Source organism: Poecilia latipinna, unplaced genomic scaffold, assembly GCF_001443285.1.
Source record: "Poecilia latipinna isolate Pla-1442-1.1 unplaced genomic scaffold, P_latipinna-1.0 Scaffold66, whole genome shotgun sequence".
Lineage (NCBI taxonomy): Eukaryota > Metazoa > Chordata > Actinopteri > Cyprinodontiformes > Poeciliidae > Poecilia > Poecilia latipinna.
The window spans coordinates 230446-251207 of NW_015112682.1; the positions used below are offsets into that span (position 1 = coordinate 230446).

The following is a 20762-nucleotide window of genomic DNA, read 5'->3' on the forward strand; positions in this document are numbered from 1 at the left end:
TTCCTGATACTTACATGTTATTAGCCAATTATTTTCTGTTATTTATTTGAACTTTTCTAAACACTTACAGAAAACCTTTCAGGAACATAGATGTTTTAGTTAAGTTCACCAGTTATTTCCTGACACTTTCCCAGAACTTGCACTTTCTAGAAACTTACCCTTACATTAACAGAACTTACAAAGAACATTTACTGAGCATTTTAAGGGAGCTTACCAAATTATTTTCAATAACTTGTGGTATACTTTCCTGGAACCAACATGGTTCTTTCAGGAGACACATTTAATTCCCTGTGTAATTTATCAGTTTTAAGTAACAAAGACATTCCAGGTTAGCTAGCTGTTCTCAAAACCAACCTCTAATAGTAATTATATGTGGAAGAAAGTAATAAGCAACAAGCTACATTTAAGTTTCATAAATTATGTTCCAGGAATGTACCATGCAATATATTTTAAGGCTCCCTGTAATAAAAAAATCTGAGGGATAAAAAAGTTGGCTTAGGAACACTCTTCAACCTCTAGGTTCTGTGAATATAAAACATATTTGTTTCAGCAAGGTGAGGCTTTAATGTGTTACCAGTAATTTCATCATCCATCCATCCGTCCGTCCGTCCATCCATCCATCCATCCATCCATCCATCCATCCATCCAATGTTTGCACCCACATATCAGTGCAGGGTTTCTCAGGCCACATCCAAATAGGTAAAAAACCCTCAGTTATGCATTTTGTACCATTTCAGCAAAGTCTGGGTGTCAATTAATGTTTTTCTTCGTTTTCTTCAAGATTTTAGAGGATTGCTACTCTTACTATTCTTGCCTAAATGTAATCGGCATGTATCAGTGAAAATATATGTAAAACCAAACTAAATAAATCAAAATTTTCAATTACCACAAAGGAAAACAGTACCAATTTGATTTCCTTGTAAGGATATAAAGTGTAGAGAAAAGCTAAATTATTCTTAGAAAAAAGTTAGCCAGCACAATAGCTTATAAAACCTAGCTTTTGACAAGGAAGCAGAAAAACATGGCCTAAAAGTCTTGAGATGAGATAAAGTGAATGCAGCATGATTTGAAGATGACTGAAAACCAAGTTTTTTCAAATCCAGTTGTCCAGAAGTTTTCTTCAAGTATCCAGGTTTCTTTTCTGCAGCACAGGCATTATTTCTCTTTAACCCATTCCTTGTAATAGAAAAGTCAAACAGCTGGAGAGTAAGAACTGTTTTGTGAAAGGGCATTTAAATCTTCCAGTTTCTCACATCTCCTCCAGCCTTATTTTATTTCTGTCTGTGCTGCTCCCCTTCATGTGGTGACAATGCAAAAAGACACTCAGAAACCGAATAATGGTGTTTGAAAGAATAATGAAATCTTAATACAACCTTTGTACTGTTAAACACATGGTCTTTCTTTCAGTCTCAGTCACTCACACGGCTATTCGCTTTGTTCCCCCATTCCCCACCACCCCACCATGCCTGTTCTTCCACTCACTGCACGCATCTCTTCCTCCTATCCTCTCCAGGGCAGCCAGGGCCGGCTGTCAGTGTTACAGGCAGCTCCACTCAAGCGTGCACTTACATTTCTGATGGTGTTTTTCTCCCACTCAGTACCAGACTTAACATTAGAATCGTGATTGGTTTCTGTTGGTTCACATAGAGCTGTTGACAGGCCCTGTTGTAATATTATATATACCGCCAACCAGCAGGACGCATGAGCTTTTAGCATAGCTGTAAACTGTCAGTCTCCCTGCCCTCATGGATACGTCATTTCAGGATTCTATTTTGGCCGGTCCAGAAATATCTCAATAACTATGAGTTGCAGCAGGATGATGCTATAGAATTATATGAACTCCTCTTGTCCTCAAACTCCAGTTTGCTGTTGATTTTTTTTTTTTCCATTTGTCAAAGTCTTCTATTTTTACAGTTTCATCTATTGAAGTATGAAAGATATGTTTCTTTGGCTTCATTTAATTGTAGACACAATTGATTCATCTCTTGGATTTAAGAGTCATTTGTTCTGCAATAATTCATTTGATTGGATATAACTTGATTGTCATCTTAAAATAAGCTAATGTCCAAAAACCTTCAAAAGATTTTCAGAAAACCCAGAAAAAATTTCAATAAAATCACTTCACTGACAACAAGAAAATATTTTTGAAGGAAAATGTAAGGTTGTCCATGGTCTGTTAGATACCCAGGTTCATGATGAGTTAGATCCAGGTTTCATATGTTCAACTATTGGTCATTGGTGAAACAAGAAAATTAAAAAGGGGACAGATTTTATGTTGCATGTTCTGAATAGTAAACACAGATATGTTGAATGCTTAGCCATGAATTGTGCCTAAAACATAAAGTTGGAGGGAATATCCAATAGCTTTATTGATTCATCAATTTCACTAAGCCAAGCATTTAATTTCTCCATTACTTTGGTTCATGAGCAAATGAACTCAAAATGATATACATTACCAGCCGCAGCTGTACCCTACAATTACAGCTATCTATCGAATATTACAGTGACGTGGTGCAGACCTAAGGCTTGTCGTTTTCTGTCTTTATGCTTGCATAATAAACACTGTCAGTGTTTGCTGTCAGCAGTCCTCATGACCTTGCTGATTCCAGGATTTAACTCTCGACCCTGCTGCTCATACATTCTGGGACAGAGTCACTGAAGGCTCCCAGTAGTAGATGTACTACCAGTACGTCTCCACATCCAGTGAAACTCTTAATTGTGTAATAAGATGAAAATAAATTCATATTTGAATTGTTTACATTATGAGAATAATAGTTGTATTTTGATGTCATAGAGATCTGTTCTGTTCTTTTGTAGAGAATACAAAACCAGAAATGTTTTTAAAACCATTGTTTCTTGATGTTGGATTAAATGTACTTAATTTAAAGCTAATGATTTCTAAATATTTCAGTGTGAAATTATGCCACTGCAAAAATTATTATTATTATTATTATTATTATTATTATTATTATTATTATTATTATTATTATTATTGTTATTAGTTAAAGGTTTTTGCATAGAGTGCATCCAGAAAGTATTCACAGCGCTTCACCATTTCCACATCTTGTTTGTTGATACACCCTTATTCCAAATTGCATTAAATTAATCTCTTTCCTCAAAATTCTACACACAAAAACCCCATCATGACAGTATTTAAGTAAACATTTGAGGGCTTTGCAGATATTAAATATAGAAAACAAAAAAATTTTACATTGACATAAATAGTCACAACCTTTGCTTCATACTTTGTTGATCCACCAACAAAGTGGATCAACAGTATTTCTTTGTAATATTCCTCAAGTGCCATCAGGTTGGATAGGGCATTAATATAGAGTAGAGTAAGGTTGCAATATAACAAAATGTTGAAAAAGTGAAGCACCATAAATACTTTCCAGATGCGGTCTATATTTACTACGAGCTCAGAGCGTACTTTAGGTTTAATGTAACATTTGGTGACGGTATAAAACGATGGTATTTGGTGAGAATTAAAGAAACACCTTCTATCATGATAATAAGCAGATTCTGATGAAGATGTAATATGTTTTTTCTCTCCCTCTCCTTGAAGACGATGCTGACTGCCATCTCGATGAGTGCCGTCGCTACCAATGGAGTAGTGCCAGGTGGGTGAGCAGACGCCGGCGCCACACAGTCATCGCTGTTTGATGCTGCCCGCTTCTAAATTTTCCCTTTTCACGGATTGCTTTTGGCACATTCCTCCCTGCACAGCTTGATATATTCAGAAACATTAGGATCTTTAGTCTGTGATCTTGTACTCTTTAACTTTCTCGTCACACATTATTTACACAAAATAAAGTATCCGCCAAATTCCTGCCAGTAGAACCCAAATCTGCACATTTGGATCTGTGTGACGATGCGTCGCTGTACGCATGCGGCCTGTAATGTGGGGCTACGTAGTAATAATGGTCCACATCTTACGTTCAGCAGGGGTCACAGCAAATTACAGGCTTGTGAAGGAGCTTGGATCTGAACACCCATTATAAGCGTCTGGCGTAAAATGGGTGGCAGCCTTTATGTTGTTGGGAAGTGCTGATTAGGGACTATTTATTTATGCACAATTAATTAATTGGCACAATGTTTTGCATAAATATAAAGGCACTGTATTAACAAGTAGAGGTTAGTAGCACAACACAGGGTTCCCTGTTATGTCAAATGATGAATGCATTACTAATATTATTTATGGAAAAGTGAATATTTATAAATCAAAGTAAAACTATTATAAGTGTATTAATCAAACTTGCCCAAACTTTCAGGTTTATTCCATTTGTTTTTGAAGTGATGTACAAATGATCAACTATTTTTTCTTGTTGATTGGTGGTGACCTGATTCTCATTCTGAACAATAAATCTGCTTGGATAATCAAGTTATCATAAACAAATCACTAAACTGGTGGAAAGCAAAGAGTAAATTACATAGCTGATTAAAATAAACTCCAATAGATGTATATTACAGCTAACTGAGTCATAAAGAAAACACATGCATGCCAATGTTACTCTTGTGTCTGTTTTTAGCTGGGGGCTCCTACTACATGATTTCCCGTTCATTGGGCCCCGAGTTTGGTGGAGCGGTGGGGATCTGCTTCTACCTGGGAACCACCTACGCTGGAGCCATGTACATCCTGGGAGCCATTGAGCTGCTCTTGGTAAGAAACATCTTACCAAGGTTACTGGGTTCCCTCTCTCCTAATACTCAATTTTCACAAATGAAAATGGTGTATGAGCTCAGCCTCATACACCGAGCTGGTTATTTTGCAAACTGCAAAATAAACTTGCAGCTTGCAATCTCCTGCTGGTCCATATGACTTATTGCAGTTGTGTGACCACATTCCCTTTCAGCAGCTTAAAGGTGTATTATTATTATTATTATTACAGATAATCAGTTTTCTAAACACATTCCAGACATCTGTTAGCTTGCACAACTTTTGCAAAATGTTCTGCTTCATAGAGACGGATTTCGAATTCTTAAAGGTTGAGTACAAGAAAACCAAAACTGCAAAAGTACAAAACAACTTATTGTAATTTTTTTTTTCCTACGTTTCCTTCCTCCAAGTGTTCTTACATTAACTTCATTAGTTATACATAAATAATTTGTTTTCACAAAAATCTTCCAAAAAATAAATTATAGAGCCACTATTTGAAATTGTTTACAAGTATTTCTTGAGTTAATATCTAATTAATTTAGTCTTCTGTACAAATCACGTGTTATCGTAATAAAAATAATGCTTGTACAGCTGAAATCAGTCTTCTCCCACTCAAACAATGGAGTCAGAAATATCTTGAGATATTTCTGCTGCAGCGTTCCCATGCCAACCTTGATTGCTTGTTAATCTTATCTGTGCTTGTCTCTATTTTTGTTGCTCAGCAGCAGGAAGATGATCCTCGCATTTTTAATCCTGACCACAAACCTACAAGTGTCCTAAATTTTCTAACCGGGGAAAAAGCTGTCTATCTATAAAACAGGCGTTAGACCGGCGTGGACACGGCCAAAAAATAAAACCGCTCATAAACCGTCTGCAGGCATGATGTTACGAAATTAACGTCAGCTTTGCAGTCTGCTTTGTACCAGATGAAAATCCTTCATCCTCACAGAAAATCAAGGCCATTTTAGTCTCACATTCTGTCCATATTGTTAACAGATTACTTGAATATATTTCAGAAAGTGTTATCATTCCTCCTTCCTCATTTCTTCTTCTGCCTTTTGTTTCTCTTGTCTTCCACTGCAGCCCAACATCCTGCAAGGAATTTTGGGATAATTATGCAGATAATGCATTAATGAGAGATCTAGACACTGACAGGCTTACAGAGGCATTCTCTCCAACAGCTCTGACAATGACTATTTTATCATTAAAATGTTTTATTCTGTTATCATTCGCTCTCCTTCTGCTTGTCTCTTAAGGTCATGCAGAGTTTGATCATGCCTGGAGGTTAATATTGTCTTCTGGGTCAAAGCTGGCTTAGTTTCCATTGTAAAACAATCCCGTCGGAATAGTGCGGAACAGACCGGCACAGTCCCCATTTGAATACATTTCATCCTCCAATCCCCAGCCAAGAACACAAACCGAAGCTGCTATTTTCGGAAGTATGAAGAGTTCAAAGTGAAGCAGGAGATTTGTTTTTTTCGCCTGGTGATGTGCTGTTATTCACATCAGATCAGCTTTTCAAACCAAACGTCTGAGCTCAGCCGTAGCGCTCCACTCATTCTTGGCACTTTTAAAAATAACCTTTTTACAATGATTAAATAGTTTGTGGTGGAAACCTAACGGTAGTTTTTAAAAAAAAAAGGGAAGAAACTCCCATGCTTATGTAACCGCAATACTATGAATCATCACGAGTTGATGACAGATACTGATGGTAATTGTGGGTTTACAGTTTGATATGATGGGGCTATTCTTGGATTTAGTAATAGTAGCAGTGTATTAATGACACTTAACTTTCAAATATTATTATTCTTGCTTGAATTCCTTTATTAAATTGGGTTAAAATAGCAAAGGTGTGCAACAGAGGATTGTTAATGGGAAGAATCAGGACTTTTACTCTCTCCTCGCCTCATTCTTCCTGCTACTGGCGTCTTTTTTTATGATTCCCTTAGTCTATTTTCCGCTGGTTGACAGGTAATACATTTTTCCTAACAGTTCACAAGAAGGCCAAGATTCTAGCGTTAAGTCTGCCAGTTGAAATCCCCTGATACTCTGGAAAATGAGAAGTGAAAGTGAAACAACCACCTCCAAGATGCCCCCTGGCAAAAATCTGATTTTTCATGAGAAAAAGCGTGTTTTATGTGTGACCCCCCCCCTTTCTTTAGATCTACATAGCTCCCAAAGCAGCCATCTTCCCCTTGGAGGGCCTCGAGGGTGCCGAGGCGGAAGCCGCCCTGCTGAACAACATGCGCGTGTATGGGACCATCCTGCTGACCTCCATGGCCACTGTGGTATTTGTTGGCGTCAAGTACGTGAACAAGCTGGCCCTGGTGTTTCTGGCCTGCGTCATCGTCTCCATACTGGCCGTCTACGCCGGAGTCATCAAGACCGGCATCGAACCGCCTGAATTCCCGTAAGTGAGACAACTAAGACAGAACAGCAGAAGAAACTCAACCATAAATCAAACTGATTCAGACATCTGAAAATTCATTTTACTCTTCAAATCGAGGCTGCTGAAGAAAAAACAGCACATAGAAACAAAACAACACTTAATGTCAACTTTGTATTAAAAGTGTCATAATTTACCGAATGATGCTTTATGACAACAGTCATAAATATTCATGAAGGCTTATTGATGTTCATGACAGGTGTTATGTCATGTTTATGAAAGTGTCATGTCAGTCTTATTCAACCCCCTTCAAATAAAGTGTTACCAAAGGAAGTGTTAGACCTAAAACAAAAATACATGCAGCAAATGCGGTATCTGAAAGACATGTCTGCATGAAATGCTAAATTTAGAAAAGAATCCTCCCAGCAGAGCTGAAAGATGCATAATTTTGGAGAGCATTCTGCATCCAAGAAGTATAGCATTTTGCTGCTCGTTGGTGAAATACAGATATGCACTGATTAGGTTTTTCCTGGCCAATATCTATTTCTGCTTTTCTAATTTTTGCATTTTTCCAGTGAAAAATGAAGAAATTATCCTAATTTTTACAGCAAAGCATATGAGTATAACCTGGATTTTTTTTTCTTTACTAAAAAGTGCATTTTTGTACATGCTTTAAGTCAATTCTGTTAGTTTAGGAGTTTTCACTTACCACTAATCAGAGCCAATTAAGGGAAGATTATTTTACAAGACAGTCTGGCCCCTTTGAAGCAAATTAAACATAAATGACGATATCCAGATTAACTTAAACTACAGAATTTAGTAGATCACAGAGAACAATAGCCTTTTAAAGCAAAGTTCTACATTTAAAACAGAAAACTTTCATTTACTGTTGTTGGTTTTTATGTTATTTACTAAGTAAATAATCATATTTGCTGTACTTACCACAGTACAGTATTTATGCCAAATTTGCTGCGTAAAATCAAATCAGACCACAATAATTTGAATATGCTGTATTTTGTGATTTGAAGAAGCCAAAAATTTGTTTCCACAGCGTTTGTATATTGGGGAATCGCACTTTGGTGTGGAAGAACTTTGACGTTTGTGCCAAAACCATTGAGACCGCTAATGGGACAGTCACCACCCAGCTGTGGCGCATATTCTGTGACTCACCTTTCCTCAACGCTACCTGCGACAAATATTTCTTGGCCAACAACGTGACTCAGATCCAGGGAATTCCCGGGATTACCAGTGGAGTCCTGTCAGGTGAGTCCGAGTGTTTTGGATCTGCTAGAGTTTACATCTTTGCAAAGTGAGAACAAAGGTTAGGTCATGTTATGCATTGCTCGGGTCATTTACTGAAACTTTGGCAATTTAACATTCAAAGACAGAAGCTTCATTAAAAAAAATACATTTTAAAGAGGGGGAAGAAAAGTGTTTTGGTATTGCTTTTTTCAGTGAAACAGACATTTTCTTCTGGTAAGGGTAGAAATGAAAATAATAACTTCTCTTTTACTGATTGCAGCATAGAATTTGTTTATATGTTTTAATATTGGATGTGGTACAAAAGCTCTGTCATTTTTTTTACAAGGATACCGGGTTTTGGATCAAATAGTTTTATTCGTCAAAGCTGGAAGAGTTTTGTAGCCAGACAAAGTTCACTTCACTCACTGCTTTTCCTGCAGACTGGTTCCAAAGTCTCAGCTTTAGAAAGCGCAGAGCTAGATTAACCTTATTTGACTCTGATATTTAACAATAAAACCCTGCATTAATCATGAGGTAAGGACTGTGCCCTTTAAAAATGATTCTTCACTCCTGAAACTGTTCGTATTTTGCTGTTCAGGGTAGATTTACTGCGACATTTCTATGTATGGATCGGTGACAACCTTTATTGCCACAGTTAATGACATCTAAAACTGATTAGCTCCCTCATTAAAGATTGCGTTCTGTTAAAGAGGTTGAAGAAGGACAAAAGCTGTTCTAATTCAGGGCTGCTGGGCCGCCTGCAGTTTTCCCAATCACTATCCTGACTTTGGAGGTGTTTTTGTCTTGATTCCAACTGAGGACTTCTGTGAGCACAAAAGAGAAAAACAGTCTGCTGACTTCAGAATTACTAAAATGTCATAGTTAAAAAAAAAAAAAAACATTTCTGAATTTCATAATTGTAGGTGAAGCAAAAAAATAAAACAATGTCCTGTTTTCTGGATAGATCAATACTTTTTGTAGCTTCTTCTTATGTAGTGACCAGTGTTGACCATTATTCTTGTCAACACATTTTATCACCAACAGACAACCTGTTTGGGACCTACTATGAGAAGGGGGATCTGATTGCTAAGCCGATCCTGGAGTCAGTGGAGGACCATGATGACCCTCTGACCAACGCTAACCGCTACGTGTTAGCTGACATCACCAGCTTCTTCACTCTGCTGGTTGGCATTTACTTCCCATCAGTGACAGGTGACAAATGCTTCCAGTTGTTTTCTTTTTTATGATTTGCTTATAGGTCCTTGTGTTGTGATAAACTGGTGATAAGGCCTGAAACATGTGGGTAGTGATGCACCCAGAACTGAATTTTCAAAGACATATAAAGATAATTACAAAGTCGGCCTTCTATCACCTGAAGAACATTTCTAGGATTAAAGGACTAATGTCCCAGCAAGATCTGGAACAACCATGCATTTATCTTTTGTCCCATTGATTACTTACTATCTGATTGATTTTTTTTTTTTTTTGGACACCTAAAAAGTCAGACAGCTGCAGCTGATTCAGAATGCTGCTTCTTACTGAAACTAGCACAATAGAGCACATATTCCAGGTCTAAAGTCTTTAAACTGTCTCCCTATAACTCAGAGAGTAGGCTTTAAAACACTTAGTTTGTAAATCACTGAACAACATGGAACCACATTAAATCAAAGACCTGTTGTCATTGGATCGACCTTCCAGACCACTCAGGTCTTCTGGTTCTGGCCTGCTCTGCATCCCCATTCAATCAGCTGAATGTTGTTCCAGTAATCTGGAACAACTGCTTCCAGATTGCTGAAACACTTAGTTCCTTTAAATCAAAGCTAAAACCTCACCTGTTCAGAGTTACGGTAATAATAAATGGAAAATTGATTATTGATGGCATTTGACAAAATGCCTCGTTGCTGTAATGTGCTATGCAAACTTGTCTTGTTCTCATTTAATGTCAAGCTAACAAAACTTTTCTGCATTTGTAATCTTGGTGCTGTTTGCTTCAACTTTCTCCACAGGAATCATGGCTGGATCCAACCGCTCCGGCGATCTGCGTGATGCCCAGAAGTCGATCCCCATTGGAACCATTGCAGCCATCACAACCACCTCCACTGTCTGTATCCTCGTGTGACTGTGCCTTCAGCACCACACTCATCCTCAAAACAAGAACGTTTTAAAAATAGATTACAGTACTTTAAGAAAGGTCGCCTAGGTTGTCCTGTGTCAGTCAGATACTTGGTCGCTGACAGGATTTTAAGCTGTCGTGAACTTAGGCGTTTTTCTCAGCTGTAGTTAAAAAAAGAAAGTGATTGTGGCCGGCAGGGAGCCTCTCAATTAAAGGTCAGTATTTTAAATCTAGAAAGGTCATTATTGTGATGATACTCATCTCATTTTGGCACTTAGCTAAAAGTTATCATGCGTTATTAATATTGTTGCCTCATCTATAAAGTTTGCTTCCAAGTCAGTTTATGGCCACTTCTTATATTTGTTTATTTTTATCTACATTAAAAATAAACCATTTTTAATGCTTATTAAAGGTCATGATTTATAATACTAACTTGTTGTGCAGTTATCAATTTTCTTCCATACAGGCAGAATAGAGAGAAGCAGCTGAATTGAATAACCTCCAGTGTTTCTCTAAATAATCAGCTTGTAGTCTACACAAATTTGATTAGGACTTCTAATCACATTATGTGGCTGCCTATGCAAGTGCAAGCTAATAAACCCGAGGGATGTTTGTTACAGTGTCACTGATCGCTTATATACTCCACTAAACAATATTGATTACTGCATTTTCCTTGCTAATATACTTTAACCACTAGATCAGAAAATGAAATGCATTTTAAGAGTTGAGTGGATTTATTACCCGTCATTTGGAGAGCATATCAACTGTCTCTGTGCGGTAGCTTACCTTTCCTGAAGCTGAACTTCCCAGACATGTCCAGTGTGATTCTGTTTGGTGCCTGCATTGAGGGGGTGGTCCTCAGGGACAAGTAAGTCCATGTTTGGTGCTTGAAAGTGATTTGATTTATTAAATTCTGCTCAGTCTCACTTCATTTAGTCTGAGAAAAGAGACTGTTTGATGTTTTAAAGTATTGTTGATCTCCCTTTTTAGGTTCGGAGAGGGCGTGCACGGGAACTTGGTCATCGGGACGCTGGCCTGGCCGTCACCATGGGTGATCGTGGTTGGCTCTTTCTTTTCCACTTGCGGGGCAGGGCTCCAGAGCCTGACGGGAGCTCCCCGTCTTCTGCAGGCCATCGCCAAGGATGGCATTGTGCCCGCCCTTCGGGTGAGTTTTTGTTGCTTTCACAATCAGAACGTAGTGACTAATTTACAGGAACAAGAGCAGAAGGTACCGCATGCAGACAAAACTGTGTAAAAAGCTGTGGTAATGAATTTTCTGTTTGTGCAGATCTTTGGCCACGGAAAGGCTAATGGAGAACCGACATGGTCCCTCCTGCTGACAGCTTGTATCTGTGAAAGCGGGATCCTCATTGCCTCCCTGGATTCTGTGGCTCCCATCCTCTCCATGTAAGAACTGAAAACTAAATTAATTTCTTTTTTTAAAAACTAACAGTAGGAGAGTTCAGAACAATCAGTTCGCCTAAATCGAAATGCCAGTGCGCTCAAAATTAATCTCACCAAAACTTCTCTCCCTTCATTTCCATTTTGAGGATCCCAATTTGTCAGTTCTGATAAGAGAAGCTGTGTTAACCTGAGTTACTTTGTGTCCTGCAGGTTTTTCCTGATGTGCTATATGTTTGTGAATCTGGCCTGCGCCCTCCAGACACTCCTCAGGACTCCAAACTGGAGGCCCCGCTTCAAGTTCTATCACTGGTCAGTTCTTGACATCATCTCAGATTTTATGTGTCAAGTCAAACTTCCATTCCTTTATGTGGACTCAATAATTCATATTGCTTCTGTAGGGCTCTGTCCTTCCTTGGGATGAGCTTGTGTCTCACTCTCATGTTCCTCTGCTCCTGGTACTACGCCATAGTGGCCATGGGCATCGCCGGCTCTATCTACAAATACATTGAGTTTGCAGGGTGAGTGCACAAGAAAGAGTTACAGTAAACATCTGATGATTACAGCTCAGGACTAAAACCTTTTGGTTTGATTTTTACTGAATAACATTTTAGGTTTTTTGTTTTAGTTTCAAGCTTTTTGTCTTCTTTGAACTCAGAACTCTTGATTAAATTTTTGCTATGAGTGTTTCTTAAACATTAACTTTTCTAATGTAATGTTACCACAACAGAGATGTATGGTGGGGGGGAAGACCTAATATTTTATCTATCCACCATTTAACATGGTGGAAAAATGAACATTTATTAGTAACAAACTGTTTCAGTGAATTAAAGACATAACTATGATTATAACAGTTTAATCTGAACTGAAAGTAGTGTGTACATTAAAATCTGACATGTATAACATGACATTTTCCTGTTAGTAAAAAATCTGCCTTTTTTTAATCTATATTTAGTAATTATTGACTTTAAATTAGCTCTTATTCTTGGCTAAAAAGTTGCTTGTTAGATGTTTTCTTTTTTCAAATGTAATAAGATATATGCAGTAGAAACGAAACAATGTACTTGGTAGGATTTGGTGTTTTTGCAGTGCAGTTCTGCAAGACGTATCATGTGATGAATATGACGTTTTCTTTCTTGCAGAGCCTCCTGCATCTCAGCAGCCTCTGCCCTTTTGCCCTTTGCATCTGAATGTGAAGCAACGAACCTGTTTATGTTCTGACTGAAATATATTGGTTGTGTCACAGTGCGGAGAAAGAATGGGGTGATGGGATACGAGGTCTGTCTCTGAGCGCTGCACGATACGCTCTCATGCGCCTTGAGGAAGGCCAGCCACACACCAAGAACTGGAGGTATGACACACACTCACACACACAAACATGTTTCCAATTAACATAGAAATTAACAACGTGTCTGTGCGTGTTCAGTCATTCTCAAGTCACACCTGTCAAACTGCAAGAAGTGTTTGTTCATCCACGTCAACATATGAATCATTCATGATGCTTTCTAATGCCTTTTTTTCCCCCTCTACGCTCTTTTCTTTCTCATTCACCTACTTGGTGTCTGCTTTAAATTTCATGTCCTCTGCTTTCTGCTCACCTTTCCCCTCAGACCTCAGCTGCTGGTGCTGGTGAGCACAGATGCAGAGCAGAATGTGGAGCAGCCTCGTCTGCTGTCTCTCACCAACCAGCTGAAGGCAGGCAAAGGTCTCACCATCGTCGGGACGGCCCTGGAGGGCACCTACCTGGCGAACTACGAGCAGGCTCAGCGTGCAGATCAGGCAGGGAGCATTTCACAGTCTGACGACAGTCTGCCACCTCCGATCAACATTTTTATCCTGAGCCGCACAGAAAGCATCCAAGTCTAAATCTGCAGTGATAGTTAAAAGAAATCAGGATACTCAGTCCGCTACATCCATTCACATTCCCAAGTTAATGTATTGGAAATGTTTTTGTTGTATATATTTTGTACTGTAAATCCGTATTACACATGAAAATGAGTAATTAGCTAATTCAAAAATGTTATTTTATATGTGTTTTACTTTGCAGGCTCTGCGCAAATTAATGGAGACTGAGAAGGTGAAGGGCTTCTGTCAGGTGACCGTCTCCTCAAACCTCCGTGATGCTACATCCCATCTGCTGCAGGCCAGCGGGCTGGGAGGCCTGAAACACAATGCTGTGCTGGTCTCCTGGCCACGCAACTGGAAGCAAGGAGACGAGCACCAAACCTGGAGGAACTTCATTGGTATGCTTAGTTTTAATTTGGGTTTAACTAAGTTTCATTGAATAGAATGTATCTGATCTGATCTGATCTGAAATGAACTGAATTGATCAGATCTAAACTGAATTAATTTCAATTAAATTGATTTGAATTTAACTGAACTGAAATGAATTAAATAGTCAATGAGTGGAATTGTATTGATCTCACCATCTACTTTGCTAAATATGCTTTCTTAGCATTCATGGAGCAAATCTCCCACGTCTGAAAGGTGCTGCTTAGGACTGCAAAGGCCTTTGAGTAATTACATTCAGCTTGTTGTCTTGCTCAAGAAATCAGTGGGAAATAATTAGATATGGAGATTAATTTAATCTGGTGAATTTTTTCTATCTTCAGTGATTGGTGATTCTGTGTGAATTATAGTCTCAGTTTCTACCTCTTAACTGACAGTAGTAGTCATGGTCTTCTGTTTGCTTGAGAGTTTCATTTGCTATGGAACTTTGTCTTTCCATTTGCTTCAAAGTTCACCATGTTCTGTGATGGTATTTTATGTTGGAATGAGATACTATTTTGTTTTCCATTTGTAAGCTTAAACTGCAATAGTCTGCATTCCTCTGAATGCATTTTCTTATTTTCATACAGAAGGATGAAAATTCCCTCTGTATTCAGGAATTTTCATCCCAGTATTTTCCCAGTAGGTCAGCAGTTTCTGAAATACTCAGACTGGCCCATCTGGCACCAACAACCATGCAACATTTAAACTCTTTAATCCCCTTTCCTCCCCATTTTATTGCTAAGTTTAAACTTGGCCAATTTGTCTTTATTACAACTTAATGCATCCAGGAAACATGACCTTTTTTCTCAGCGCCTGACATTAAATCAGATTAAACACTGATTTAATCTGCTTTCAGTCAGTTGGGGGTTTCTGTTTGCTAAAGGCCAGAACAATGAGAAAGAAAGAGATTCTTAAAATATTTTGTATGCTCTTCTAAGTCAGATTTTTACACAAATTTATTTTGTAGTTTGTAGCATTAAACTATATGACTTACATTAAATGTTTTGGATATTCCTCCTGGAAATAATCCAAATATTTCAATTGAACATTTGCTCACTATGAAAGCATCCAATGCTTTTCTGTTGGATTGGTGAGTCTGGGAAGTTTCACCCTTTTTCCTCCAAATATAGCAATGGTCATTAATCCCTCTCACTTCAATTTAACTTTATCGTTTCTCTATACAGGACTCTTTTCAAATAATGCCACTTTTGTACCAGCTCCAGCCTGCATCTTCACAAGATCTTTGTTTTTTGTTCATATTCATTTCTGACAAAACGTCTCTGTACTGAATAATATGACGTTAACATCTCTGTGCTGTGATTGGCTGATTTCTTTTTATGTCAAACAAGGAATCAGAAAGTTTGCAGGTTTACCTTAAACTACATCCACAGGTTGTGGCAAATGTTGACACTAACTCTTCCCATCAGAAGCTTCCAAAGCCCTGAGGTCATAATTTAGGCTTTCCAAAATTGATTAAAGGCATAGTATTTTCAATGTATGTAAAATTTTACCTTCAAAGAAAACAATCTTTTAAAAATATTCTCTCAAATTATTCTGGGTTTTAGTAAATATTTTTCTAACAGGTTTAGGAAACAATTGGCCTGATTTAATGTCAGCCAGGAAGAATAAAAGATATTGTGGGTTTTTATCGTATATAAATAGGTACCTGCAAAAATACATAAAATACGTAAGATGTAGACCGGGAAAGTTTTTTTTTAAATAGTGCAAAACATAATTTTATCAGGCTTTGCCTTACATTGCTGCCTTATCTGCAGAGCTGGTCAGAGAAACCACCATTGCCCGCCTCGCTCTCCTGGTACCAAAGAACATTTCAGCATTCCCGTCCAACAGCGAACGCTTTACTGAGGGTCACATCGATGTGTGGTGGATCGTCCATGATGGAGGCATGTTGATGCTGCTGCCCTTCCTGCTCCGCCAACATAAGGTACTGTTAATTACCACCACAATAGTAATGGAGACTGGCGAGATCCACATTTTAAAATAATATAAGTGCAGTTATATCCATGCAAAATACAGCTTTAAGAGTTTGGAGATGTTTTAACAAATGGATAAACTATATTGTGGAATTTTTAGGTCTGGAGGAAGTGCAAGATGCGCATCTTCACTGTGGCCCAGATGGACGACAACAGCATCCAGATGAAGAAGGACCTGACTACGTTCCTGTATCACCTCCGCATTGATGCTATGGTGGAAGTAGTTGAAATGGTGAGTTTTCTCAAAGCTGGCAGCGCACCATTTGTGTAAGTAAAACAACATGCATTCTAGAGCATTGATAAGCACTTTAATGTCAGAACCACTCAGCTGGGGAAATAATTAGAGAATCCAGCAATGCCTCAGGCTCGGCCGGTTGCTTCAGTAAACACAACTACTGTTTTTTTCACACAAGGATAAATGACTGCTGTGTATTCCTCTGCCTCAGCACAGGAATAATTGTTATTGTTCACCGAATACATTTTAATTGGCACAACATCCTTCAGGCTTTACCTGTTTCTTTTAAACATTTTGGTTTCAGGGGAAGAACATATCTCTTCTCCTCTCCATTTGTGTGTAAACAAACATCTGGCAAGGACTCTTAGAACATGGATGAAGAACAGACAAATAAAATATTTCTTTTTCCTTCAGCATGACAGTGACATCTCAGCCTACACGTACGAGAAGACGCTGGTGATGGAACAACGCTCTCAGATGCTGAAACAGATCAACCTGACCAAGACCGAGCGCGAGAGGGAGGTAAGGAAGTTTGTTGATGTCAAAGTTTTGTTTTTAGAAGTACGCGGATATGCGCACATTATCTTGACATGACTTGACAAGCCGACTCGGCATTGCTTGGCTTGATTTGAATTAACATGACACACAACGCCCTCTGGACAAAAGCAGATCTTGTGTTAAATCAGAGCAGTGGGTCACCATATTTATCCTCTCTATCAGAGAGTTGACAACAGCCAGAACAGCAAGTGCTCTCATGCTGTGTTTGACAGCATGACAATGTTTTGACAGAGGTGGGAAAATAACATTTTTAAGTCTTTGTGTTACTCCTTTAAATTATGCTTAATATGGAGTTATAGGGAGAACACGGTTTCTAAAACTGTCAATGTGTAGTCTTTGGAAAAATAACTATACCTTTGTTGCTTGACAAGAATTTTAAAGGAGAAAGAGTGATCCCAATCAAATACAACAGATTAACTGACTATGAGTGAGTGTGACCACCACGACAAACGCAGAGACTACCCAAAAGCAGCCACTATGCCAAGGAGGAGAGAAATCAGTAATAATCTCCAGGGAATTGCAGCTTCTAAGAATGAAAAGTTATAAGGCCATTTCCAAACAAACTGAAGTTGATCATTTAAAAAAAAAAACAAAAAAAAAAACATTTAGCATATTTAAGACGCTGACATCACAGCAAATACTCCCAGACTTTAAACGGGGGGGATTTAGTGTAAAATTTACTTTTTTGAGCCTTACATCACATTATAGTGATATTCCCTCATCAGAAACATACCTGTAGTCTTGCTTTGATTCTTTCGTGCATGTTTAAGAAATCCTTTCATCTCCCACCATTCAAGGGTACCTAAAAGCTTCTTACAAATCTCACTTGTTTGCACAAAACTCCATGGAGCTGTAGTCTCCAGCTGAGCTCTCCTCACCGAGCGCCACTCCTCCTCGCCTTATCCATTCAGCTCCTCCAGACTAGTGGCTGCAGCAACGAGTAAGCACCTGGTGGAACTGTGAGTCTGCTGAGCTCATCATATGAATTAATTCTTAGTCCAACACTTCTAGTGATTAACAGCACAATGAGAAGCATTGTTGTGATGAAGCTGGCGTGTTGGAATGAGGCCAATATCAAGGCATCAAATTGTGATGTTTAAGATTTAAGTTTAACTTTTAAGTTATGTCTGATATACAGGTATCATAGTTACTTGATTGTTATACAAAATGTCACTATCTGGCTGGATAATGCATAGTACATCCCCTTTAAATCATGCCATGCAAAGAAAACCACAAAGCATCCCAGAGCCCCATCTCTGACTCTGTTACTATGTTAAATATTAAAGTTCATGAAAGTGCAAAAGTGATTGTGCTCATTTTTGCAAATAATCTGTAAATCTGACATACATAATTCTAGTGCACCCAACTGCTTTCTAATGTGATTGAATTAGTAAATATAGTCCATCTCTTTGCAAAGAGGTTCGTTGGAGAATATAAGAACAAACAGTGCCATAAAGAGAAAGGAAGACTTCAGAGAAGTTATAGATGACATTGAGGAAAAAGTTAAAAGTATGCTTATATGACACAAAGGGTCTGATCTTCAATGCAAGAGACTAATAAATGTCACACACCTTGTGAATGTAATGATAAAAACAGAGCAAGACAACATCTGTATGTATCACACCTTTTTTTTCTCTCCTCTTTTTGTGTCTTCACAGATCCAGAGCATCACCGATTCCTCCCGCGGATCTATCCGCCGTAAGAACCCGGCCGCCGTGACCACCCAGCTGAGTGTGACCGAAGAGCCGCCCGCCACCAGCAAAGAGGAGAAACCTGAAGAAGAGGTACGATCTGCCTCAACAAGAGAGTCCAATTCACTAGAATGCCTGCAGAAAGTTAGCTCAGAACAGAACTCATACTGAGTAGAACATTTTGTTTTGGAAGATGTTTTAATATCAAAAGTATTTCCTATAACGTAAGACTGCTGTTGCTACTACTAGCAACAGTTTGGATCATTTCAGTCCAGTGGGAAAACCATTTTCTTTTAAACTGATAACAGCTTTATCTCTAACGCCATGAAGAACCTGTGTGTGTTCAGACAGACAGGCAATGTGCTGAAGAAACACAAACAGAAATGTTTAATCCCCTTTCTCCTTCCTCTCCTCTCTCAAACACTGTGGCTCTCTGTAACTTTACCTGCATTCCCATATTCCCACTTCTACTGTGGCTTTTTGACTTTCCGTGTTAACATGTGCGTGAATCCACATTCGTCCTCTTTCTCCTCTCGTCTCATTAGTCAAAGTCGGCCTCTTCCCCTGTATCCCCCCCTGCTCAGGTCCAGCTCATCCATGACAACACCACCCCAGCCAGTCCCGCCACCCCAGCGACCCCGCTGACCCCCGGAGAGGAGGCTCAGAGTCCCGGGGAGCAGATCCAGAGGACCTGGACAGAAAAGTGTGACGGTGAAGCAGCCAAGCCTCTCGGAGTGACCACACATGATGACATCAAGGACATCTTCAACATGAAGCCGTGAGTACCTAGCCATGCTCTATGAACTGTTAGCTAGAGATGAATTAATCCAATATCAGTATCTGTGTTGGTCCTGATATAGAAAAAGTTTCCAGATCAGGTATTGGTGACAATGTGCCTAATTCATAATGGCATATCTATTAAGTTTAATTCTATGCTTTGTGCTCTGAGTGACACCATTCTTTATTATTACTTGTACATTACATTAAGAATTCCTTTCTGAATCATTTGAAACATCTGTTGAAGTTCATTTTTTATATGTTTGACCAAGATAGTTAGCCTATTGTTTTTATCTGTTTGTGTTTCTTTATTATTATTTGTTTTTACCTTGGCTGCTATACCCCTAACTGAACAGACTGCATAAATTAAAGTTGTTCAGTTTTTACATGTTTGACCAAGAGTGTGAAGTTATTGGCATATTTGCATGTGCTGTATTGGAGCAGAGTTATCAAATACATTTGTAATCCGGTACATTTATGTTTAAAACAAAAAAGAGAAACATTTTAAGTCAATTCAGTGCTGGCTTTCTGTATCAGATCGGTATCGGCCAATACTAAGCTTCAGATATCTGTGTCGTATCGGAAATCAAATGCTTTTCCCATAGCATAGATGTTGAGGTTGTTTTTAGGTAGGATCACATTTTCTAAAAAAAAAAAATGAAGAATGTTTTTTTTTTATAAAGATTTATTTCTCTTCATATAATGCTGCAGAGAGTGGGAGAACCTGTAAGTACTGAAGCCCCCATGAACCTCATTTCATTAATCCACATCTCATATCCATCCAGTCAGGCACATGATAAGCTGAGGATGTTACAAAAATAAACGTGCGAATGTGCATCTACCATCTGCATCACCTCTGAGCATCACAAGACGCTTTGAAACAACCAGCGGGAATCAGTTTGACCTTTTCTCTCGACTTGTTTCCTCTCAGGAACCAATCTAACGTGCGGCGCATGCACACAGCGCTCCGGCTGAATGAAGTCATCCTTAAAAAGTCCTCAGAGGCCAAACTAGTTCTCCTGAACATGCCAGGGGCACCCAAGAACCGGACAGGTGATGAGAACTGTATCCTTTATCAGGAGAATCGCATGCAGGGGTGTCCAAAGTGCACAGGAGGCCATTTGGTTCTCTAAGATTGACTCATATCTAAAATTAAGGCCTAAAAATGTCTTACATTTATTTTAAAAATAAGTTGGTCTTTAGTACATTGATCACATGTTTTAAATGTAATCTTGGCAGGACTAGTTAGTCTTGTATATCTAATGTATTTTTTTCTCTTGGGACTTTTCTGTCAAACAAAAGTTTGAGTCACACTCAAACATCTTCATTGCGTTGTATGACTTGAGACAGTTGAGGCTGCCGCTAACTAGCTGCTAATGTACCCGTGATAGCTAGTTACCTTTTTGCCTCTACCATGGGTAAGTGCAAATTTGTGAG

The 20762-nt window shown here is 38.7% G+C and overlaps 1 protein-coding gene across 3 annotated transcripts in view; it reads left to right on the forward strand.

The window, feature by feature from the left end:
- LOC106964345 (solute carrier family 12 member 5-like) overlaps nt 1–20762 on the forward strand; it is a 186162-nt gene that overhangs the window by 158233 nt on the left and 7167 nt on the right. For 2 of the 3 annotated variants that reach the window (XM_015059827.1, XM_015059844.1), the window contains exons 5-25: nt 3566–3620; nt 4530–4660; nt 6820–7067; nt 8095–8306; nt 9330–9497; nt 10292–10390; nt 11209–11266; nt 11389–11563; nt 11687–11805; nt 12013–12111; nt 12201–12320; nt 13046–13150; nt 13410–13578; nt 13847–14042; nt 15846–16015; nt 16165–16296; nt 16714–16821; nt 18516–18641; nt 19094–19326; nt 20037–20051; nt 20257–20390. In XM_015059827.1, the coding sequence (XP_014915313.1) occupies nt 3566–3620; nt 4530–4660; nt 6820–7067; nt 8095–8306; nt 9330–9497; nt 10292–10390; nt 11209–11266; nt 11389–11563; nt 11687–11805; nt 12013–12111; nt 12201–12320; nt 13046–13150; nt 13410–13578; nt 13847–14042; nt 15846–16015; nt 16165–16296; nt 16714–16821; nt 18516–18641; nt 19094–19326; nt 20037–20051; nt 20257–20390 (2872 nt within the window). The remainder of the gene's footprint in view (nt 1–3565; nt 3621–4529; nt 4661–6819; nt 7068–8094; nt 8307–9329; nt 9498–10291; nt 10391–11208; nt 11267–11388; nt 11564–11686; nt 11806–12012; nt 12112–12200; nt 12321–13045; nt 13151–13409; nt 13579–13846; nt 14043–15845; nt 16016–16164; nt 16297–16713; nt 16822–18515; nt 18642–19093; nt 19327–20036; nt 20052–20256; nt 20391–20762) is intronic. The other variant, XM_015059834.1, reaches the window with a different exon arrangement.